We start from the raw sequence: 25,491 nt of genomic DNA on the forward strand, positions 1-25,491 counted from the left end.
GCAAAAATATATAAACATAAATATATATATGTAGATATATGTATATGTAATATTTTAATACTATGCTGTATTACTTAATACAATATATAAATGTATTAATATAGTATATAATTGATAATATGTAAAACATACCTCTTCCTATTTTTATTTGTTTTCATCTCTCATTTCTCTTTAATGATATTATTTTCAAATTCAGTTTTTGAAACTATACTTACTCTTGCTTTCAATATTTAACAGTACTAAAAAGTTATTTTTCCCATGTCACATACATTTTTATTATACTTTTGAACTAAATAATATGGATATGCTTATTTTTCTTATATGAATTTTAAATATTAATCCATGATCATTTTTGTTTAGTATTTCTTCCCTTAAGGTTAAACTTCTTAAACCATCATCTGGAGAAGATTTAATATGTTGACAATTATGAACTCCACTTTAAGTGAAAAGCTTCCTTTGTCTATAATATTCAACTAGACAAAATTCTGACACACCGAAGAGCTATAGAAACAGTATGAACTATTTTTCACTGAAATCTTCCTGAGAGTTCAACTCTTGCTTTAAGATATCTCCATAGGGATGTGACAATATTTACTTTGTTTTAATCTTTACATTAAAGCAAGGTGGCTGAAGAGATAGACGTTTCTACCTTCCCCAAGATGACAAATTGTTAGCACACTTGAATCCCATTTGAATCAGTGTAGTAAGAAGGAAATATTTCACACAGCTTTACTGATTTTGGAGTGCTTTATTTCCCCAAACAATGCTGTTATTGTTGGTGGAAGCTTTGCTTCAGAATAATTACCTACTCCTCTGCAATGGACTGCATCGTGTGGACACTATAACATTTTTATTGCTGTAGAAGTTTTTGTAACGCCATTTAAATCACATCATTCCTAACTTCAAGGTCTGTTTGATATTTTAGTCATGGAATTGATTTTCAAAGCAACACACGGGAGACAAGCTGGAGATGACTTTGTCGAATCGTCCATTCTTGATGCTGTACAGAGGGTTGACAGTGCAATTAACTCCACAAGAAGACATTTGTTTTCACAGTAAGAATTTATTTTATTTTGATTACAAAATTGTTTTCACTTTGGTTCTACTTAGTTTTTATGGTCTCCATAAATCACAGCAAGGTTAGTACATAAGATTGCCAAATCGTGCTTTCTGCAGTTCATGTGCAGCTACCACCTTCTGGGCTAGCCGTCATTGCCAGTTCAGCCTCGAAGAGAAGGAAACTTGTTCCCCGTAGAATCTAAATGGTATTAATTTATGTCACATATCTAGTTTTATGGTCCCACAATAGATGTCAGGAAATGGGCCCTGTTGTGCCAACATTCACCAGACGGTATCAGATCCAGTGTTTCTGTCAATCTGTGAACTGAGAATGATTGTCAAGTTGAACACACCTGGTCATACACTGTAAGCCCACAAGTGAAAATTTTGCTTAGGATATGCAGTGTTTTGGTTTATTGTAATTTGAATCAGAAGGTCTTTAGATTAATGAAGTCTTCCAGTTCCATAAACTCTAATTGTCCTGATGGAGGCACCCAGGATGCTCTGCAACGACTGAACACGTTAAAGAAAACATGATGACTGTCTTTGTAGTCAAATAAAGTGTATACCCAGTTTTTACAGGTCTTGATCAAAAAGGAACACCTCAAAATGCCATAATTGGGGCCGGCCTGGTGGCACAGTGCTTAAGTTCACATGCTCTGCTTCAGCGGCCTGGCGTTCGCGGGTTCAGATGCCGGGTGCAAACCTACACACCACTCATCGAGCCATGCTGTGGTAGTGTCCCACATACAAGATAGAGGAAGATTGGCACAGATATTAGCTCAGGGACAACCTTCCTCAGGCAAAAAGAGAAAGATTGGCAACAGATTTTAGCTCAAGGCCAATCTTCGTCACACACACACACACAAAACTACTGCTGTAATCAAGTATCACTCTGTTCCCTGCTTATCCCCAAACAGCCTATTTGGGGAGTCATACAGCCATTTATAATCTTATTGTGATTCCTCACTTCATCACTATCTGGGTGACCTTGGCCAAGTGACTAAATATCTTTGTACCTCAGACTTTTTGCTTATAAAATTGGGATAATAATAGAATCTACTTCATGGACGTACTTGCCAGGAGAATTGAATAAGTCAATACAGATAAGGTGCTTCAACAGTGTCTGGCATATAGAAATGTCTAATTAGATTGGGCTATTAATATCATTACTATTATTCTATGATCTAAAGTTGTTATGATTACAGACACAGAGGACTAGACTTGCCTCAGTTGACCAAAATCTCTAAAACAGCTTCACATTCTCAGTGATTTTAATATTCTTTTTACCTTTTTTAGTTCAGTTCTCCAGATGTGCATAAACCAGTATTGTGTGCTGGTCAGTGGGCTCGGTACGTGGGATACAAAGATGAATAAGGCATCCCCTCACACCTCATCCCTAACACAGTCATTCTTTAGTAGAGGAGACAACAAGTCAGCAATTTAAGTACATCTTGTTGTGTACTTGATAGATGCACGTAAGGATATAGAAGTGAGCAAAACGAGGAAGGCTTGTCAAAGCTTATATAGGAGACTATAGGGAGAGTGATGCCTGAGCAGGATTTGAAGGTGAGGGGGAATTTCCAGGAAGTTATATTTAGGGAAAGAGAAGACAGAAAGTGCCAAGACCCACATACTGAGAGTGCTGCACTCTATTTCGGAGAGTTACTGAGTCCCCTAGGACCCATGCATGGGCCTCCCAAGTTTACAACACCCCCCCCCATTGACAGAGAAAACTATTATTTCAATCATCAGTTCATTAAGAAGCATATCTTTTGAGTTCAGCACTGTTACTTACGTTTGAGATTCACTTATTAACAAATTAGGAAAAGAACCCACAGCTCCCCTGTGGAGCTTGTATTCCATAGTGGAGCTTTCATTCTTCTCAAACTTTTGGAAAATGTAGTCTTAAATGCACAGCATATGTGAGATTCATGGGTCCTGCAGTTTTGCCTTGCAAACAGTAATATCTTTTGTCATTTGCAGAAAATCTTGCACCCCTAGTGATCTGCTGGCTCAGTCTTGTTATCCGCGTGACCCGTTTACCGTGGAGACGGCCAGAGCTGGGGAGATTTTTGAGCACATACTTCAGTTGATCCAGGAGCACGTGAAGCAGGGACTCACTGTGGATTTGGAGGGCAGAGGTCAGCCTTGAAGCATCCTGTTCTAAGCCTACTGTCCAGAGAAAAACTGACCACCCCTCAGCTTTTAATCTCCAAAGCATCACGTGATTTAGAAATTAATTTGCTACCACTTTTACCAAATGAATGTAGATGTTTCTTGTAGGAACTGTAATTCAAAAGTAAGGACGACAAATATATATTCAAACTGGTCAACTTTTGCCACTTATATATGTCTAGTAAGTCTAGGGGGCCCATTTTATGTGAATGTACTTTTTAAATCTAAAAGATATTACTACTTCCTATAGCAAATCCTTTATTCTCAGCGTAATGTTTCTCTACTTATCATTGTAATCACTGAAGTCATTCAGTGAATTGATTTGAATTCCTTCCACCTCCTATAACATATGTATCCCTCTCCACTCTCTCTCTCTCTCTCTTTGCTGTACTGAAGTTCTAGTGTATTTCTTTCCAAAACCAGACATTATTTAGTATACGTTGAATCAGAATGATATAGAAATCTTTCAGATTTTCTAAGCCATTCTTTTTAAAATGAAATAAATGAATGTGATCCTCTGCTATACACTATCTGTGCTGTGCGTGCAACAGCAGCTTCTATGGCTTTACCCTTTCTTTACCCCCCTTCAGAAAATAAACTGAGATATGGTGCACAGGACTCATCCCTTAGGTGCTCTGTACTGTTACTTCAAAGTATATTTGACAGCCCCTAGTAGTCCATTATGTCTTGGGTTTCAAAGCTTCCCTAACTAAAACATCCAAGTGAAAATTCCATATCAGTCCCTGTTAGCAATTGGTTTAAACTTCTGGCTATTTAATTTCGAATCACACCAGGTATGAGTTAGCCACGGTCAGGTCTGCAAAAGGCCAGTTCTACATCCTTCCTCACTCCAGGCAAAGGTCAGGCCCACACATCTTTCTGGATGTCTTTGAGTTCTCTACTCACACATGTCTAGAATAATTTAGTCTAAATTCATAACTAGAAATTAAGAAGTAATCAATATCTGCAGAGATTTAGCTCTGCTAAAACATGCATCTGACGTTCATGGGGTCCATTACCAAAGTGAATATGTCTTCTCATTGAAAGTACTCAAGAACGTAAACAATTTTCTCCCAGGAAAAAAACACTACGCTATTCTACTTCTCTTTCATTATTTGTAAAGTTAAGACCCTTTTTCCCCAGGAGCAGCTTGCCCTAAAAGTGAACCCAGTGTCCATGTCTGGATATACAGGAAGATTATTGTATCTATCCAAAACTAAGGTATCTGGGGTCCCAACCAGGGACTAGCTTACACAGATAAAGGACAGATGGCCCTGGTGTCATTAGCCAGTTTCTGATGATTAAAATAGGGATAATAACTCTTCACAAGCATGACTTAGTGAATAGTCTTTGCAGATTTGGGATAATGCTGCAATTTCAAGCACTGTTACAAGAGTGGCTCCAAGGCACCTCTGAGTTGTGTGATACATTCCCTGGGGAATGACAGCTTGTTGTGACTTAAAAGTTACTGCTTAATCCCTTCATATCAAGTAGTATGTGGGTTAATACTCACACAATCCACATTGGCAAATCTTAGATTCTGTCTTCTAGGAGTATAAAACCTAAAAGGAAGAATTCTGAAATGGAGCAAGGATTCACAGTCCTCTGATGAGGATTAAAATATCCTTACCAACATTATATTGGTAAAGTCACAGAAGAAAGAGTTGGACAGGAACGAGAACATGTTTCTCCCTTTTTGTTCATTCTAGCAGTTAGTCATCATAACTGAGATAGACATCACTATTCCCCTATCGTTTGGAAGTTATTGTCTAGCTATGTCTCCCCTATGTTTGTTAGAACTAATGAAATACTGTTGGATGCAAGAAGGATTTCTGCTCACCAGATGGCCTGTTGCCCATCGAGCCTAGAGTTTGAGGTTCTCCCCTCTCTCCCCTTCAAGGACAGCTCTCTTCATTGCTCTTGCTGCTCTGCATTTCAGAATTCTGCTACAATGACTTGGTGTCCTCGCGCTACCTCAGCCTCATCGCCAATTTATCTGGATGCACAGCCCACAGGCACGTGCCAAACTGCTCTGACATGTGTTTCCCCCAGAAGTACCGAACTCAGGATGGAACATGTAACAACCTGCAGCACCCAATGTGGGGCGCCTCGCTCACGGCCTTTCAGCGCATCCTGAAACCTGCTTACGAGAACGGCTTCAACTCACCCCGTGGGGTTGGCCGCCACACCCCATCCAATCCCCTTCCACTGCCCAGGCTAGTCTCAACAGAGCTGGCGGCCACGGTGACTGTCACTCCCGACGATAGATACACACACATGCTCATGCAGTGGGGCCACTTTTTAGACCACGATTTGGACCATACGGTGCCTGCATTAAGCATGTCTCGCTTCTTGGATGGGCAGCCGTGCAGCTCTGTGTGTACTAATGATCCTCCTTGCTTCCCCATTGTCATTCCTCACACTGACCCCCGGGGGACCGGAGCACCGTGCATTCTTTGCACTCTCCAGTCCTGTGTGTGGCAGCGGCATGACCAACTTGGTGATGAATTCAGTGTACGCCCGAGAACAGCTAAACCAGCTCACAGCATACAATGATGCCTCTAATGTTTACGGGAGTTCAGAGCGAGAATCCCAAATTCTCAGAGACCACTCAGAGCCCCGGGGACTCCTGAAGACAGGCTTACCTTGGGCCCCTTCTGGAAAGCACTTACTGCCTTTTTCCACAGGCCCACCTGCTGAGTGCACAAGACAGGAACAAGACAGCCACAGCCCCTTTTTCCTGGCCGGGGATCACAGGGCTAATGAGCAGCTGGCTCTCACAGCCATGCACACCCTGTGGTTTCGGGAACACAACAGGGTTGCTAGGGAGCTGTCGGCCCTCAACCCCCACTGGCATGGAGACACCCTTTTTCACGAAGCCAGGAAGATTGTAGGTGCAGAGCTGCAGCATATCACCTACAGCCACTGGCTGCCCCAGATCCTGGGGGAGCTCGGCCTGAAGATGCTGAGGGACTACCAAGGCTACGACCCCAATGTCAACGCAGGGATTCTTAACTCTTTTGCTACTGCAGCCTTCAGATTTGGCCACACATTAATCAATCCTATCCTTTATCGACTGAATGACACTTTTAGTGAAATCCCCGAAGGCCACCTTCCACTCCACAAAGCTTTCTTTTTACCCTCCAGAATAATCAAGGAAGGTGGGATAGATCCACTCCTTCGGGGGCTATTTGGCGTGGCTGCTAAATTGCAGGTGCCCTCACAGCTGCTCAGCCTGGAGCTGACTGAGAAGCTGTTCTCCACGGCGCATTCTGTGGCCCTGGATTTGGCTGCCACCGACATTCAAAGGGGGCGAGACCATGGGATACCTCCGTATGTGGACTTCAGAGTTTTCTGCAATTTGACTTCTGCTCAGAACTTTGAAGATCTTCAAAATGAAATTAAAGATTCAGTGATTAGACAAAAACTGAAAAAGTAAGTATGCAAATGTTGCCTAGATTTAAACATGTCTTGGGAGAGGTAGAAGTGTGTTGTCCACAGCCGCAAAGGACAAGGAATGACAGGTACCGCCAAGGCTACTTGGTTGTTTAAGCAATCAAAGTTTATTGATAAAGGGAAACAGAACAAGGAGCAGGGATAAAGGGGAACAACAAATTGGTACTTACAACATCCACACCACAATCAGCCGGGGAAGTCCCAATGGTTTGTCTGGCGGGTGGGAGTGCCGATTGTCCGGGGCTGAGCCAAAGAGTCCTTTCCTCAGTGAGACTTCTAATTGTTCTATGCCTGTGACTCCCTTTTATCCTAAGGTTTCTCTGGCTTCTGACTCAGTGTTTTAGACATTTGGATACTTTGAGTTATTTCTTCTTGTTCCCACGAATAGGGTGTTTCTATCTTCTTTGTTTCCACGGATGGGATGTTTCTAAAGTCCAGTCAGGTGCCCGTCAGGGTGGCCAGCCCAGACAAGGAACATGACGCAGAACATATTCTTTGTAACTTGTGCCTTAGAGTCAGGGCCGAAGTGGCCATCTTTGGCCCCGAGCCCAGACACATTCCTTCGTGTAGGGCCCAGGCCCAGTGTCCTTGGAAGGCGAGGAGGTCAATGAACTCTGTACAAAGTGTTAAAGGGCATTTTGTGAGGATGGAATATGGTTTCCTAGTGATGTGATTGCAGAACCTTTAGTGATTGTTATTGAGGGAGAAGTTTCATGTTAAATGAAGGATTTCCCCTGCTAAAATCCCCGCCCTCACTCCTCGGTCTCTTCACTTTCTTTGTAAATGCAAACACTGCTGCCTCTTATTAACTAGCCAGCACATCTCACCTAGGAGAAGCTGGCTTGTCTAGTTCAATCATGCTCTATGGGAATCTAAGCAAGGCCCTCTTACTGGTGTGATAAGGCCAAATGTTCTGATGTTAAGCCTTGTCATAAACTGAGCCATCACACAGGCTTTCTTAGGCAGAGTAAAGTGGTGGAATGAAAACAGAAATTATTTTTGGTCAAAAGAACAAATAATTCTGAACATGTCATGAGAATGTAAGTCAAGTCCTTTCCACTGCATCACTAATGACTTTCAGTGAAGTGTCAGTATTATATCCTCCATAGGAGAGATTCAAATTTCTTTAAAGTTACAAGTATAAAACATTTCCAGGTAATGGCTTTAACTGTTCCTCTTGCTCACCACCCCTCATCCTTTAAAATGTTAAAAAAATATTAAAGAAATGCTTCATCAAGATGGTTTTTTGCCTATAGTAGGCTAAATATAGAAGACATATATTTACTAATAGATTAAGGTATATTAATGTGAAATCTTTCAGAGAAGTTTAATATTTTTTACAAATTAGGTAGCCAGTTATCAATCAGAGTATTACAAATTTGTGAATTTCTACTGGAAAGCACATTGACTCTGGTTTTACAGAGACCTGGTGTAAATCTCTGTTGCATCACCTGTTAGTGCTGAGAGCTTGTGGAAAGTATTTAAACCATTTTGAATCTCAGAATATCTACAAAATGAGAAAGTACTGCCTCCTTCTCAGAGTTATTTCAAGATTAAATTAGATAAAATGTGTCAAATGCCTAGCTCAGTTCTGGTGCATCACAGGTAATCAGTCAATGTTACCTGGAGATAGTTTTATTACAGCATCATCATTTCAGTTGTCAGCATTATTATTATATTGCACATCTGCTATGATCCAGCCCTGTGCTAGACGCTGAGACCCGAGATGAAGGAAATAATGTGCGTGTTCTGCAGAGCCTGACAGCATGCAGAGAAGGCAGGGAGCTGCTGTAATCAGTGTGAAAAGGGCTGTCATAGACAGGGGAATTGAATCTTATAGGAGCACAGAGCTGAGAAATGGAAGGTAAGTGGAAGATTCACAGCAAGCTACTGATAAAAGATGCCGTTTGATCTCCTCTTGGAATTTTCTGAGTGTGATAAGTTGAATGATATGGGAACAGCAGTGTATCCTAAGAAGAGGGATGGGAGCAGGAAAGTGTAGCGTTGAGTGGCAGGAGAAGGGAATAGAAAGGTGATAGGGGACAGCTTTTAAAGGGCCTTGTGTGCCATGCAAAGGAATTGATCTTCCTCCTGTGTTTAACTCTAAAGCAGGAGAGTAACATGAAGGGAGACTTTTCCGTGAAATGATAACCTGCAGAAGCTGTACTGGAAGGAGGAAAGGCTAGCAGCAAGGAACTCCACAGTTCCTGGAGTGGTCCAAGTGCAGCAAGAAGACGGCTTAGATAGGCTTGTGGCAGCACAGGCAATACTATCAGTATTTTAAATGTGTCCTGTGAGCACATTATCTATATTGAATAAAGCTGGGGGCAAATCTTGCTTTGCCATTCATTTAATTCCCACTTCTCAATTCACAGCTAACTTGTAAATTCACCACAAATTATTGAGTACCAGAAATGTTTCCCCTGCTTGTCGTTGCACACACAACATTAGTCTGACCTGTACATACGGCCCTCCACTGCAGGACACGTCCTCCCAGGGGCTGTTGCCAAGCATAACTGGCCTTTCCAATGGACAGTGGCCAGAGTTGCTGCGCATTGAGTGTTCTCACATCTGACTTTCTGGATGCTCTGTTAATGCATTGGGATCTTAACACAGAGCCTTCTGAAACCTAAACATCAAGTTGTTATCCTTGCTTCGGGGAAGGTTTGAACTAGGGGAACTTTGTGCAGCCTGACATGTGGCCTCAGCCTGAGGAGAGCAGGGCTGACCAGCATGAATGGGTGCAGGGAGGCCATAGGCCGAGCTGTGTTCCTTTCCTCTCAGGCTGCCCAGATGTCTGACTTTCTCCTGTGATTCATAGCGAATTTATAAAATATCAATGATAGACTCATTCAACTGTGAGTGTAAAGTAAATAAATTGGAATGGCTTTTACAGTCTTTATCCTCACATCGGTAGACTGCAGTTTGCCCGGAGCTGATTATGCTAATAAAGATGGTATGGCTTTAAGTATGCTAACTTAGTATTTCTTTACTCTCCCTTTACTTCCTTTCCTTTTTGTGTTAATTTACAAGTGTGGTTTTAAGCCTTTGTTTCTAAACCACTTCTGTTAATTTTGGAAAAAAGTAGAGCATAGGTCATTGAATCAATAAAATAAATACAGACATTAACAACTTCATATTTTATACAGTTAGGACAGATTTATTAAGAATCGGCCAAAACAGGGAATCATAAAGATAATGCATGTGCACATCTTCACATTTGAACTTCCCACATTTGGGCACACATTAAGTTCTGTAGCTTGCGCTGTGCAGAGGACAAAGTCCGCTTTCTTGCTTTGTCCTTGCTGCTTTGGTATATTTCTGCTGATTAAGAGTCTTCGGTTACCTGGTTTTGGTGTGAGCTATGCCCAGACTGAATCTTTTGTGATTGCAAATTTGTTGTGAAAGGGGAATAAGAATTTGCTATGGAAGCAATGGTATGAACACAAATTCCTTGTATATGTTTATACAATTCCCTAGGAGTTTGTAGTTACATAGTATGCAATGAATCGGCACCAATTTTTGACTCTCTTTTTGATAAGTCTTCCCAAAACATTGAATTTAATTTTCACAGAAATAAGTTCTCTCCTCTTTTAAACAAATAATTTATTATTTTACATAAGATTTAATTAAATTACATAATCCAAATCACAAGTACAGATGTGATAAACCAGTTTGTAAACCCCACTGACTCTGAGCTGAAAGCTCGACAGGTGGAGGCTGCTGCTCAGGGAGGAATCACTACCTGGGGTCATTTGCCATCATCAAAGTCAGCAGGAGTGGGGAGCCCTGAAACATTAGGATTTTCAGTGAAGAAGAGCTTGTTTAAAATAGCTGACATGTGTTGTACACTGTACAAATTTTGTGTTAATTAAAATATTTAAGATAAAGAGATAGGCTACATAAAATATTAGCAAATTAAGAGAAAACCCACAAGAGTAGTACTAGGGGGACAGCAAAAATCTTCATGGTGGTGTCAGGAGACTGGGTTCTTTCTCTCTGTTCAGACAAATTGAGTTGCGTGATCTTGGATGACTTTAGATGAGTTTTCTCGTTTTCTCATCTATAAAGTGAGGATGTTTTGCTAAAAGATTCTTGACATCCTTCTAGAGCTAAGATTATAGGATTTTTCAGTTAACTATTGTCTAAGTGATAGATTAAAATAATACTTTAAAAGATGCTCTTTAATTAATAGTTTTAATCCACACTCATGATGTCTTCATATTCCAGGAATGCTTCTCCTCGTCTTCACATGTCATTAGGTCTACAAAGCTAATGATTTTCCTTCACTTCAGTTAGTTTTGAAAGTTTGTGTCAGTTTACCACCCAGAAGTAAAACCTAATTTTCCCTGTTGCCTTCTATTAGTACCTTCACATTGGACCTTTTAGATAGCTTGTAAAAAGCTGGAATGACATGTGCAAAACCATTCTAGACTTTCCTCTCAAATGACTGACTATTTTTGTCATGAGCAGCACCTGGTCCATCACAGGAAAGGCCGCATGGGGACATTATTTTAGTCATCCTTCAGTTCACTTCAGTAAAATTGCCTGGGTACTTTGGGTTTTCCTCAAGGAGGTCAGGGCACGGAGTGTGGGGGATGCACAAATCATATCATCCCGTTGGCTGACACATGGAGTAGCGGAAGCACAGAGCTCAGGAAGGATTTCTCCCAGAAGAGGGCGTCAAAACTCAGTCCTAAAAGGGGAGTGGCAGTTATCTGTGAAAGACTGTCATTTGAGAGAAGATGGACAGACATCATCAAGATAAAGGAAATATAGAGGAAAGACCTGGCACCAGGGCCAGTGTAATAGCATGGGAATCTGAAGGCCTTTGGCCCTGCTGGCTTGTAGAGATAGAGCACACTGCATGGAAGAGTCTAATCCTGGGATTAGCATGGGACTCAGCTAACTCCAGAGATATTAAGACTGATGGGGGCAACGGACACTTTCTTCCTGAATGAAATTGTATATGGAGCCCTGATAGATGAAGGAAATAATAGCAGCAGTTCTGGAAGAATCAGGCGAAGCAGTTCTGAATCCCTTGGCTTCTACTCTGCTCACTTCCCCTCTCCTGGATCCACAGACCCATGGCCTTTACTTGAAGGATTTGTGAAATGCACAGGCTTCTGACTTTCTTCAGCACCAAGAGCTGCAGGGAATCTTTTTTGTTGTTATTAAAAGTGTTTTATTTTTTAAGGAGTTGTTTTAGTTAAAGATCATAGAAAATGAATTATTTCCTTTTCATAGGTTATTTTGCTCTAAAAATTCATACTATCTATTTATTTTTAGTCTTTGCAAAACATGTAATGAAAAGAATGTGAAGATTAATTATCCATTGAGTGGAGAACATAAATTCTCAATCAGAGAGGCCATTTTAAAAGCTATTTTTGAAGTTTCTTTTGAAAATATAATGTTTATATTTTTGTGGGTATGGTCACTTTTGTTCTTGAGTAAGCACAAGTTTATTTGTTCTCCCTTATCACAGGGATGTGCAGCTACCTCAGCTTATTAAAGATAAGCTAAAAATTCACCAAGTAAGGAACTTATATTCAGTACATACATCTATCTTATAGCTGCTTCATTTGATAATATGAAAAAACAAAAACACTTCGCTTCTCCCCTCTTTCTGCCCTTAGGTATCCCGAGGTCAGACTCTGCAGTGAGATAGCTTCTCAGCAACTTGCACCATCTGTCTCTGTCTTCCTGCCATCTGAGGGAACTAGGTCACTTTTCTCATGGCTTGGCCATCCTTCTTCAGGGTTCTTGACTCTCCTTCTTTCAAATATTTCTTGACTTTCATATTCATACCCACCTCAAAGGACCTTTCATCGACATCATTCTTTCACCTTTATTGGATGGTTAGTACAGTCATGTGCCATATAACAACATTTTGGTCAACAACAGACCACATATACGATGGTGGTCCCATAAGATTGGTACTGTATAGCCTAAATGTGTAATAGGTTGTACCATCTAGATTTGTGTAAGTACACTCCATGATTTCATACAATGATGAAATTGTCTAACGATGCATTTCTATGAATGTGTCCCCGTCATTAAGCAAAGCCTGACCGCATGCATAGGTGCAACTTCACTTGCTCTAAAACAGTGATTCTTAACCATTTCATGTATGATCGTTTAACAAATCTGATAGAAGCTATGAAACTTCTTTTAGAGAAAAATGCAATAAAACTACACACCCAAAATTCCGTATGCATTTTTAGAGGACTCACAGATGCCTGGAAACCACCCACGGACTCTCTTCTTCTGTTGATTTACCACCTATTTATTTAGCACTGCCCTTCCCCGTCAAGGCTCACCAGGAATGTGAAATGGGTGCTCCTCTCCCTCATTTCTACAAATGGTTGCTCCCTTAGCCACAGAGCAGGCCCCACATTTGAAACTATCATTTGTTCTTAGTCCTTGTCTTCTCTCCCTTTGGAAGGAGTGGTTTTGTTCTTTTAGTTGCAGAAGCATACTGAAGCATTTAAATATAGCCAGGCCTCTGGAGGACCAGCATTTCCTCTCCGCCTCTTCTCTCTGCTTTTTCTGCTCAGGATTTATTTATTTTTCCCCCTCAGCTCTCCTATTTCCTATTTTATACTTATGGTGCATGGAAGGTGGGTCTCCCAGAGCTCCCACGTTTACAGACAGTCTTTTCTGGAAAACCAGAGTATCATATTTCTTCTAAACAAGAATTTTATAAGTATACCATATTAAACCATTATACCAAGTCATATTGTTTGATTCTAATGCCATTTTTAAAGACTTCCCTCTCTTGATCATTTTTATTACATTGTATTTCTGCCTTTCTAGAGAACATATTAATTCAATGACAAAGTTCTATGAGTATGTCCTCCTTGGTTGCAGATAAATTACGTAAGTTATCTTTGAGTTCCCGGGGCTTAACGTGAGTCCAGCACAATGGAGCAGCTCAGGAGACACTAGATAGTTCATGAGGGGAATTGTGACCTGCCTGGTAAGGCTGGTTTGTTTCAGTGCCCTAAGGGCCCTGGATTTAAAAACTATTCTCAGCTTGAAACCCCAAACCAGATAAAGCTTTCTTAGGTGAAAACTACTTTTTCACCCTGGCCATACCAATTTATTTTTTCATCAAATATTTAGTGACCTCAATCAACTATGATGTATTATAATTTCACATACAAAGGAATGAAAAGTTACAACAGAGTAAACAACGTATGTGTTGATTCTTGCATTACCTTAACCCCAATTTAAACAACTTAAAAGCTCATTCAGTCAACTCTATTGCCCTGCAATAAGGAAAACACACAACTGAGTAAATAAAAAGTGACAAGAGGCCAGTTCAAATTCGTGTTATCACTCAGTTATCCTCAAAGTTCCACTTCTTAGAGGCACTCAGTACCATTTATTTAGCAAAAACAGAATGCAAAATAATTGATTTAACACTTTAAGAATGACTTTTAATGACATATAATTTAACATCACTTTTGTGAATTTTATTGTGGTGTCTTAGTAATTGCATTTTAGAAATTTTATATGTGTGTATGCATATCTATATATATCTTTCTTTCCTTGAGAATCTTCTTTTATTCTCACCTTTGAAAACTGATGCTATGTTAGATTATTTTATAGTCATAATAATTCAACTGAAGAAATCTTTACCAATATGTTATTCAAATTTACCCTTACAGAAATGAAGATACTCTAACTCCAATGTTCCTAGTTATATGCAATATAAAATCATAATAAATACTTTATGGAAAACTTTATAACAAAATAACTATATTCTTTATTTCATTTTTAAATTCTATTTTACAAAAAAGTATATATCTGAATGCAATTTAATACATTTTGTCTAAATCTCCAAAATCGGACTAAACTAAAATTAAAATTTTAATTTTATATAGTAAAAGTAACATGCAATACAATGCACACATTTTAAGTGTACAATTTGATGACTTTGAGCAATAGTCATACCTGTGTAATCATTGCCCCAGGGAAGACAGAGAACATTTCCTCACCCCAGAAACTTACGTGGTGCTCTTCGCAGTCAGTGCTCCCACCCAGTCACTCCACAGAAACCACAAGTGAGATTTCTATCACTATATATGAGTTTTGCCTGCTCCAGAACTTTATATAAACGGAATCATACTGCAGATACTCTTTTAAGCTTGGCTTGTTTTGCTCACCACGTTTTTGAAAATTCATCCACGTGTCAGATGTGTCAATAGATGATATATTGTTTTTGTTAATTATGAATAACATTGTATAAATGTACAAATATTTGTTTATTCATTCACCTGAGGTCATCCTTTTGATTGTTTCCAGTTTTTACCTATTCTGAATAAGGCTGCCATCAACACTCACATGCAGGTCATTTTGTGGATTGATGTTTCCATTTCTCTTGAATAAAAACCGAGCAGTATAATTTCTAGGTCAGTTGGCAACTTTATGTTTAACTTTATAAGAAACTGCCAAATTGTTACCAAAAGTAATTGTAATATTATTCACTCCCACTAGCAATGTAGAAGAGTTTATTTTTGCTTAATCTTTTCTCCTAATTGTTCTTCAGGTTGGACGTTTTCCATTGATCTTTCTTTCAAGTTCACTGACTCTTTCTTCAGTAATCTTTAATCTTCCCTTACATACATCATGTGAAATGTTCACCTCAGTTATGTTAGTTCTAGAACTTCCTCTTTTTATGTTCCCAATTCTCTTTTGAGATTTGCCCAAATGTTAACTCATTAAGAACATACCTTCTTTAATTTTTTGAATACATTCATTACAGTTGCCTTAATGTCCTTTTCTGATCAATTCAACATCACAGCCATCCTTTGGGAGTTGATTACTATTGACTACTTATTATCTTCAGTGTGGACACGTTTTTTTGTTTCTTGTCTTGTAACTTTTGAATGCATATCGATTACTGTGATTCCATCTTGGACTCGAATAGGCTTTGCTTTATGCTTTGTCTGAGTGGAAACATGGAAAGCCCAAGGTGTCATCTAGGCTCCACTGACTTAGTAGGGTCCCACCTCCCAGCTCTGTCTCCCATGCAGATCTTGACTGGGCTTGGTTGTAGGCTTTGTTAGAGTAGGTTTTATCCCTATAAGGATAAATCTTATCCTATGGCTTGGTGTGTTTCTCCCTGATCTGTCTGTCTGGGCTGTTGTTAAAGTGTTAAAGCGCCTTCCTGTTCTGATTCAGCCTCCTGTGGCAGTTGCTCTCTGTAAGACTCAGCTAGTTCCTCCTGCTTACCCATCAGGCGCTCGTCGGCACATCCCAAGCGCTCTGGGGGCTCCCAAATCAAAGTCTACCCCCTTCCCACTATATTCCAGCTGCTTCAGCTGCCCTGAATTTTGATGTATGTATGTGTGTTGGGGGGGCGGGGTGTGGCGTTCAGCACAGCACCACCTCACTCCTTGCTCTGCTTGGCTTCTAGCACCTTGCAGGGCAAGGGGCGTTGTCCCCAGGCAGAAAACTGGGCCATTGTCTCAAGTTTCCTTTTTCTCAGGTTTCTTAGTTTAATGCTGCTTGTTGTCTAATATTTGAAAAATATGCACTAATCTATTGTGGCCTCTTGTTTGGTTGTTTGTGGTGGGAGGACTAGTCTCCTTGTAGTTACAATACCATAGCCAGAAACAGAATCTAATGTTCATTCTAAATTGTGTGTTTTTTTCCCTACAAATTTAGCCTTAGTGCAATTGTTTAAACAAAAGTTTTTACCTTTCTTAATTAAGTCTATATTTTAGGCTTCTCTTTACTCCTCCTGAATTTTTACAGCAGCTCCTTATGTGTTTTCCTGCACTATATTCCTTCTTTCCTACAGCATCAGATTTATTGCAAAGCACAAATTAGAGTGTAACACTTCTCTGCTTAAAAATATCATAGAATTTTCCCTTTCCAATTAAGTTAAGAAAAATATTGTGCTTGGAAACAAATCCCTTCAGACTCTGGTCCTAATCTAAAATTTCAGCCATATTTCTTGTCACTTTCCAACCCAATCTCAGGCATCCTATACTTATACAATATTGATATTCACTTTCCTCCTTTACCTGCAAATGCCATGTTCTTTCTGGCCTTCATGCCTGTGCATAAGCTATTCCTTTAGCCTGGGAAACAGTTCTTTCCTTTCCTTACTCGGCTAAGACCTAATCAAAATTTCCTAATGCTGTTACCCCTGCAGAACTAATTTTTCCTCAGTGATCTCATAGCACTTTGTACTTATTTATATTAAAATATTTCTTATTGTGACTTACTGTAACTGTTACCAAACCAGATTCGTTTTTGCCCGCCGCCCAGAAAGCCAAACACTGAGACGACAAGATTGCAGCAGAGAGAGAGTTTACTCACAAGGCAGCCATGTGAGGAAGCAAGAGCCTGAACCTCAAATTCGCTACCCCAAAAATAGGGACTCAGGGATATTTATGGGATGGGGGCAAGGTGGTCTGAAATGTGGAGTTTGGTGAGTGGAGGTGAGGAGAGGTAAGGGAAATTGATGATCTACACAACCGTAGTCAGACTCCACGCCTCTTCACAGGACCCATGTTCACAAAATGGCAGCGTTAGCATGATCTGAGGGTGGAGTTTTTAGCCTCTTGACGTCAAAAGGTCGCCTATCAGACACCTGCGTGGGCCCAGTTGATGAGCTGGTGGTCTCAACTGGCCTTAAGTAGACAAAGAATTCTAATTCCTGAAAAACAGCTCACACATCCATTACCATAGTTAACAATGGGTGGGTTAAATAGCTAAAAGCTATAGTCAGTAATTGCAAAAAGGAAAAAATTTTGGTACCTAGATACTTAATCATCAATGGCTGTTTGCCGGCTTCATAACTGTTTACATGCTCAGTGTTAAATCATGAGCATCCCAGAGAAAAATAGCATGTCTATTTAAACTCTCTATCCTTTCTGTCTAACAGTGCCTGTTTCTTAATGAATATCTGTTAAATAGGCAGAGGATTAATGAATGGATTTCACAAGTTTTCTTGCTTTGTCTTTGAGGTATTTTAATTCCTGTGGCTTTAGGCTAGAGATTTGGACTATGTAAATCATTAGCATTTTTTTTTTTTTTTTGAGGAAGATTAGCCCTGAGCTAACTACTGCCAATTCTCCTCTTTTTGCTAAGAAAGACTGGCCCTGAGCTAACATCCATGCCCATTTTCCTCTCCTTTATACATGGGACACCTACCACAGCTTGGCTTTTGCCAAGCAGTGCCATGTCCGCACCCAGGATCCAAACTGGTGAACCCCGGGTTGCTGAGAAGCCGAACGTGTGAACTTAACTACTGCACCACTGGGTCGGCCCCCATTAGCATTTTTAATATATCTTAATAGGGAACAAGAAACTTAAGCAACAACTATTAAAAAACTTTAAAAGTAGAAGTGTAATTTACTTGTGATTTAACAGGAATACAAGAATTTGAACTTATTTGAAATCATTTCTAGCTAAGGAACTAAAAATGTGAATTTTTAGCAGACAAGCTTATTTTTTCGTATTTCATAAGGACTTGCTGAACATGGACTGTCCCCAGCAGACAAACACTTTAAGGACAGTAGTAGACGAAAATGTTTTATCAACCTTTTATTTATTAGCCCAAATCCTTAATAAAATACTGTGGTTTAGTATCAGACCTGATGTATATGGGTTCATACATGACATATCTGTGAAGATCACCTTACAATGGTTATAGCAAAAACATTTATTAAAATATTAAAAAGTCGGGGCTGGCCCCGTGGCCGAGTGGTTGAGTTCGTGCGCTCCGCTGCAGGCGGCCCAGTGTTTCGTTGGTTCGAATCCTGGGCGCGGACATGGCACTGCTCATCAAACCATGCTGAGGCAGCGTCCCACATGCCACAACTAGAAGAATCCACAACGAAGAATATACAACTATGTACCGGGGGGTGTTGGGGAGAAAAAGGAAATAATAAAATCTTAAAAAAAGAAAAAATATTAAAAAGTCAATTGCAACAAATAGGTTCACAGGTTTGAAGTGGAAAAGTTACTGTTTAGAAGCAAAAAATATGATCGAGTCATTGTTTTTCCTTCTGTGAGTTAAAAATAGAAAATTGCTTTATTATAACCTCTTGAGGGAGGAGCAGGACTAGTTGGAACTAGTGTCTTGACTGACATATAAATAGTTTGTTTGTTTGTTTCTTCCAGATTCATGTTTACACGGATCCAGGCCTCTTAGGCCTCAGTTTTCGGTGAGTCGTGTGGCGATACAGGCCGCTTTATGCTGGTGAGGAAGGTCTTTGGGGACAGTGGGTCTTCCTGGGCCCCTGTGTCACACCATCTGGGAACACACACGGGATGCCTGCAGCAATGCTGCCAGTTGGGCGTAGCAGGACGGAGAATCTGACTTGACATGTGGAAAGGGAAAAACTGCAGTTATCCATCTTGATCGCAAATGAAATGTAAATGAATCCTCCATTCAGACTCCCCATCAGGTCAGGTCTGTCCCTTTTTTCTCGGAACCGTATGTGGTCTGCTGAAGTCGACTTCCCTGACTGTGGCCCTATTTTTGGCCAATCTATAGAACACGTTTATTTCTCAATCAAGCAGAGCTAAGATCCATTAGTGTCAGTACCTGTAGCAAGAGAGGCATAGGTAGTCATAATTTGCTATAATCTTACATAATCTTCCCTTAGGAAACCAAGAAAGGAGCAGTGGGGTGCCTCGGGAATTGTGTTGTGACAGTTCCATTATCCAATGACATTACGCTGCTGATTTAAAGACTTGGCCCAGCCAGCTGATTTGAAAGTCAACTGCAGCAGATATGGGTCTCATCAGGCAGCAATAGATTTTTTAAAGTTTTGCAAAACTATTTTTTTCTTTGCTGAAAAAATTTTAAAAAAGGAAAGAAAGCAAGAACATAGCCATTTGTTGCCTGTTTTCCAATGTATTTCATCTTATTGTGAGTCTCCTACCATGCATATCTCTTCAGTTACTCTGTGGTATTCTTTTCTCCCCTTAAAAACCAAATTCTATCATGTCTTTTAGTCTTTCAATGTCCTCTCTTCAATAATTTCACCTTTTGTTTTTAATCAAACATACTCTTCTTTTAAAAATTTTTGGTTGATTCTTTTGTCCCATAGTTTTCTTAATTCCCCTTTTTTCTAATTTCTTAAATTCAGTAAAGCCTTTTTTGAAAAGAAAATTCTTTCTGCAATAACTTAGCTTTTCTGTTTGCATTAAATGCTTTGATCCTCAATATTATATCAATTCCACAAAGATTTATTAAGTTACTGTTTTTATAAACCAGGATTTGGGAGAAGGAGGCAGCACAGATGAATTAAACGCCTTTCCTGCATTTAATGGTTTCTAAAGTGTGATTTTAAAGAATTTGTTAAGCTCCATTTCAGTCATCATGAGGGCTGTTTTGTTCACTCTGACTTGCTCAGCATCTGGAACGGTATTTACTTTCAGTGGAGAGCCCAGGATCGCAGGGCCTGAAGTTGACACATATACACATTTTATAAGCACATGTGACTACATGGACACATCCTAGGCTCTTTCTAAGGCCATGGAAGGGATCCTAGTGGTTAGAGCTCTGAAGAGTTATCTTCATTGCTTCATGGTAAATCTCTCTCTGGGTAGTTACTCACTAACTAGACTTAACCACCACAGATAATTTCCTTGTCCAAGCACATATCCCTTAGGGTTGGTGACTCTATTGGCTCTTTGCAACATGTGAGACAGACATAGAATGACCATTGTGTCTGTTTGCCTGGGTCATTCTCAATTTACACCTGGAGTCCCACCAAAGAGAATAGATAAGTGGTTAAGAGGGAGAGTCCCAATTCCTCTAGTCCTGATCACAGGACTAGAGCCATATACCCCAGGGCATTTGAGAGTGAAAGACAGCACTATGAATGCAAAAACTTCAGAATTAATGTGAATGCCCTTCACACCAGACCCTAGCACAGGGTTTGGTAAACTACAGCCTACAGCCTGGCCACTTGTTCTTATGAATACCTTTATTGTTATACAGCCACACCCACTCATTTACATATTACCTATGGCCACTGTCCCACTAAAATGGCAGAGTTGAGTGGGTACAATAAAGATTAAATGGCCTAAAAAAACAAAAATATTTACTATCTGCTCTTTAAGAACAAGGTTACTGATTCTTGCTTTAATAGAATAAAAGCAGAATAGAAGAAAGATATTCTTTGATTAGTTATTCTAATTTATCTCAAGACTTAGGAAGGATACTATTCATCTTCAGACTTACAATTTTCTCATATTAAAATGAGACATTCAGATAAGAAAAAAGTCCCTAAATGGAACTCATATCTTTCTTGTTAATCTTTTAAGTTCTACAGATTTTGTAAGACAACAGTTTAATATATGAAGTGCTGTTTTGTTTTTTTAACAGTTCTTCGTGCTCCAAAATGAATAAAATAGTGTAAGGTAAATCTTAGACTATCTGATTCCAGACTCTAGGCTTTTACTGATAGTTAAACTAAGGTAACACATAGCTATGCATTACTTTTTTGTGATTGCTGCAACAAATTACCACAGATTTGGTGCCCTAAAACAACATAAATTAATTACCTTGCAGTTCTAGAGATCAGAAGTCTGCAATGTGTCTCACCAGGCTAACAATCATGATGCCCTTTCTGAAGGCTCCAGGGGAGAATCTATTGCCTTGCCTTTCCATCTTCTGGAGGTGGCCTGCCTGCTTTCTTTCCTCCATCTCCAGAGCCAGCAATGGTGCTTGTGCTTCTCCCCTTAGATCTTTCTGACAGTCTTCTGTAGTCCCATCTCCCTCTGTCTCACTCTTCTGTCTCTCTTTCCTACTTTTAATGATCCATATGATTGCATTGGCCTACACAGATCATCCACAGTGATCTCCTCAACTCACCATCCTTACCTTCATCACATTTGCAAGTCTCTTTTGCTATGTTAGTTTACATATTCAGAGGCTCCTGGGATTAGGACGTGCACATCCTTTGGGGGGCAAGAGGTGTATAGCCACTATGCGAAACACCACTGCTAATATTTTCTTTTCTGTTCTTTTAATTGTTCTTGATGGTGTTTTGCTTTGGCTTTAGAACAGAGGAGATTGTGAGAAACATTATAGTATAGCACATAGGAATAAAGGCTCTGATGCGAGACCACAGGGGTTCTAGATGCTCTCTCTGATTCTTTCTCATTGTGTAGCCTTTTGTAACTTTTCCTAGTCTCATACTTCTCACCTCTAGAGTGAGAACAATAATAGTATCTCATAAATTTATTGAGAAGATTAACTTATTTAAGGCGTGTCACACATTTAGCAGAGTATCTGGCACATAAAAAGCTAGCTCTGTGTATAAATTAGAATGCCACATTTAAATGAATCTGCTTTAGTGTCCAGTTGTTAGTAGTGTTGATTCAGGAAAATTTAAAAAAACTTTCTTTAAGTAAAGCCGGCAAGAATGTGTCTCCGTGGTAGCAAGTCTTTCCTTTTTCTTTCAGGGCAGCATCTTTCATATGAAAGGTATGCTCTAGACTGGAAACGAGAGGGCTGGCTTCAAATTATGCAAAAGTCATAGTAGGCTATGTGCATGTGCAGCTCAACACTTTCTTTCATTCAGAAAATAAATCCCAAAATGGCTGTCAGAGTAATCTCACTTATATAATCTCTCTTCTGTTTTTTGTGTTAAAATTTTTGAGGACCTTGGATAATATTAATTTGCATGACTATCAATTTCCCTAAATTTTGCAATAAAAAGTACAATATTGTCAGCGTTGAAAATCTGTGCTTTGTGCCACTTAATTAGGTCATCTGGTTTTCTCACTAAACAAATGGAAATCCTAGGAGACATTGAATCCACACCTTCATGTGTTGGCTGGAACTGAGGAAAGTAGTGGTGCGGTTTTCTGTTTTAGTGGATGAGGGAAGCAAGGACAGCTTTTGTCATGCAAAGTTAGAAGAATATACAGAAAATATTTTTAAGTGTTTGATAAGTTATAGGAAAAAAATTTGTGAATTAATATTCATACTTACCTGATCTGTAATCAATATGAGGAAAGTAAAGAATATTAGAAAAGGCATAGGACTAGTAGCACAACATCGGTCCTTTTGTAGGTTCATAGTAATTAATTCTGCGAACCTGGGCTAATTGCATGATCCATCTGGGTTTCCATTTCCCTAAGCATGTTATTCACTGGCTAAGACATAGAAAACTCATAGAACACTCTGAAATGCTCTCCTGTGAAAATACTTGAGTCTAAGAGAGACATAAACTAGTTGGGATCAGTTTAGAATGTATTTAAAGATTAAGTCAATAATTACTTTCATTCTGCATAATGCCAGAAATTCTTTGCAAATTTTGGACGGTTTGGTCTATATCCCAATTTTCCCATTACTCTGAATGGTATTTTATAATCTTTTTAGCTAAAGTAGAATTTTTTAAATATGACTTCTATAGTCAATGAATTCATTAGCTTATTTTCTATTTTTAACTACCTGAAGTGATACTTGAAGATGCAATTAAAATACATAAACATATTGTACTGTATATAATATTAAAATTTTTTTTCTTCGTACCTATTCTATTACTGGAAAATATGACATAAAAGCAACTTTAAAAAGAGTATGACACGTTTTAATAAGGAATATGACTAATAGCTTCCTTTCAGTGGCAGTTTGACTTCAAGAGAATTTCCTGGGGAATAACCAATTCAGAAAAGTAAGCCTCTTTTTTGTTGAAATACATAGAACTATTGAATAAAAAATAAAATATAAAGAATGGTTTTAAACATACATAACCTCAAAATAAAGGATGATTTTTACGTGCCAGAAAGGACACGGAAACTAAAAGCTGAGGAGAGATTAGTAGCTAAGGCTGTCTTGGCCCAGGAATTATCATGCATAAATAGTGGTTCTGGAATCAGAGGTGGGGTTTTTAATACACACACAGGGCAGGGACACATGGCCCCCAGCCTGTTGGAGGCAGAGTGCTGAGACAGAGCTCCCTGCATAAAGGCTGCCTCATCTATTCAAGGGATGAAGGGAACTAGAAAGACACTTCCCATGAGGAAAGAGAAAGCAGCAAGATAATTTCTTGATTAAACATCAGGGACTGAGGTTGGAATAAAACAGGAAAGTGAAATTTTTATCTAAGCCTATGTTACACAGAAGAAGAATTTGAATTTAGTCGAACACTATGATGCTGGAAAGACAAGCTGATACATTAGCATGAAAACTGCTATGGAACATGTGAAACCACTAAGATCCTGGCAAAAGCTTGTGTGAAATCATCATGTGGGCATACTTCCACAAGCCAGTGTGTATAGACCATCACAGGGCAGACAAATCAGACTCCCAAGAAGTTCTCTCTTTCGCATATACACACACACACTAAAAACCAGTTGAGTAAATAAATAGTCACAAGAAGGTGAGCAATGAGAATAGATGAAAAGCAATAAAACAAAACAAACCAAAAATAAATTGGGATGCAAAAGCAAGGGAGATTAGAACACTATGAAAGAGACTGTAAAATAAGGACATTTGACATAATTAAATAAGTAAAAGAATGGATAGAAACAATGTTAAAAGAAAAAGAAAATATAAGAAATAAAGATACTGGAAAAATAAATAGAATTTCAAGATGATATACAGAATTGAAATTAATATCTGAATAGATATGTTAAACAAGTTAGAATAAAGAATTAGTGAACTGAAAGAGAAATCCAAAGAAATCACTCAGCATGTAGTACTGACAGAAAAAAGAATAAATCATAAGAAAGATTAAGAGACAAGGAGAAAAGACTCAATATGTCAAATATTTTTAGATTTTTCAAAGGAGAAAAAAGGAATGTGGGAGAGACACAATTTTAAAAATTAATGCAGAAGAGTTGCAGAATTGAAGAAGACATGAGTCCTCAAATTTAATGAACAGAACCAGTATCAATGTATGCATCCGCTGACTACGTAACTTAGGAAATAGAACAAACCTATGCATTTGGAGCCTGTACAGCCCAGATAGCCTAGGTTATTGGAATCAACAACAGCAAATCTCACAGGTTAAACACAGCAGACGTTTATTTCTCACTCAAGTGTCTAACTAAGTTGGAAAGAGTAAGTAGAAAAGCAAAAATTAATAAAGTGGAAAGTTGAAAAGCAAGAGTAATTAATTAATATATCCAAGAACTGGAAATAATAAAAACAAAAAGTAGAATTTCTAACAAATTGCTATTTGTATTTTTATGAAAATAATTTTGAATATCTTATTAAATGAATAATTTACCATTGATCTTAAGATAATAAGAAAACCAAGTCTCAAATCAGAGGCTATAGAAATTTGAAATAATCAAAGAATTGCTTTTAAATAGTCTCTGGGCTCTAGGTCAGCAAACTCTTTCAAATTGTAAAGAACAAGGTATGTTATGGAATGTATAAAGAGATGAGAATCTATGCAATTTATTAGATGAAATTAGCATACCTCTGGTAATAACCTTAGGACAGCATCAATAAAATTGTATCTTAGTATCATTTTTTGACAAGGAATAAAAAAATGTTAAAAGTTCTTGTCAGTCAAATTATGAAGAGTAATAGAATAATCCAACATGTTTCAAGAGGGACAGTCTCAGGAATGTAAGACTGAGTCAGTATCAATACAATGATTGCAATACAATATCCAACTATAAAACCCATATGATTATTTCAGAGCATGCCAAGATGACATTTGGTAAAATTGAGCACACGTTCAAGATAAATAACTATAACAACATCAACAATAACAACAACAACATAATTCTCTGTATTCTGGGAATAGAAGCATTCAACTATTCATTCAATCAGTAATTAAGTTAATAAATAAGTAT

The 25,491-nt window shown here is 38.8% G+C and overlaps 1 protein-coding gene across 1 annotated transcript in view; it reads left to right on the forward strand.

Annotated features, from left to right (window-relative positions):
- PXDNL (peroxidasin like) overlaps window positions 1-25,491 on the forward strand; it is a 69,811-nt gene that overhangs the window by 32,990 nt on the left and 11,330 nt on the right. Inside the window, 5 exon segments of the mRNA XM_023648330.2 lie at window positions 926-1,055; window positions 3,046-3,203; window positions 5,177-5,687; window positions 5,689-6,672; window positions 18,838-18,881. Coding sequence (XP_023504098.2) covers window positions 926-1,055; window positions 3,046-3,203; window positions 5,177-5,687; window positions 5,689-6,672; window positions 18,838-18,868 — 1,814 coding nt within the window. The 3' untranslated portion in view covers window positions 18,869-18,881.

This window comes from Equus caballus, chromosome 9 (genome assembly GCF_041296265.1).
Source record: "Equus caballus isolate H_3958 breed thoroughbred chromosome 9, TB-T2T, whole genome shotgun sequence".
Taxonomy (NCBI): domain Eukaryota; kingdom Metazoa; phylum Chordata; class Mammalia; order Perissodactyla; family Equidae; genus Equus; species Equus caballus.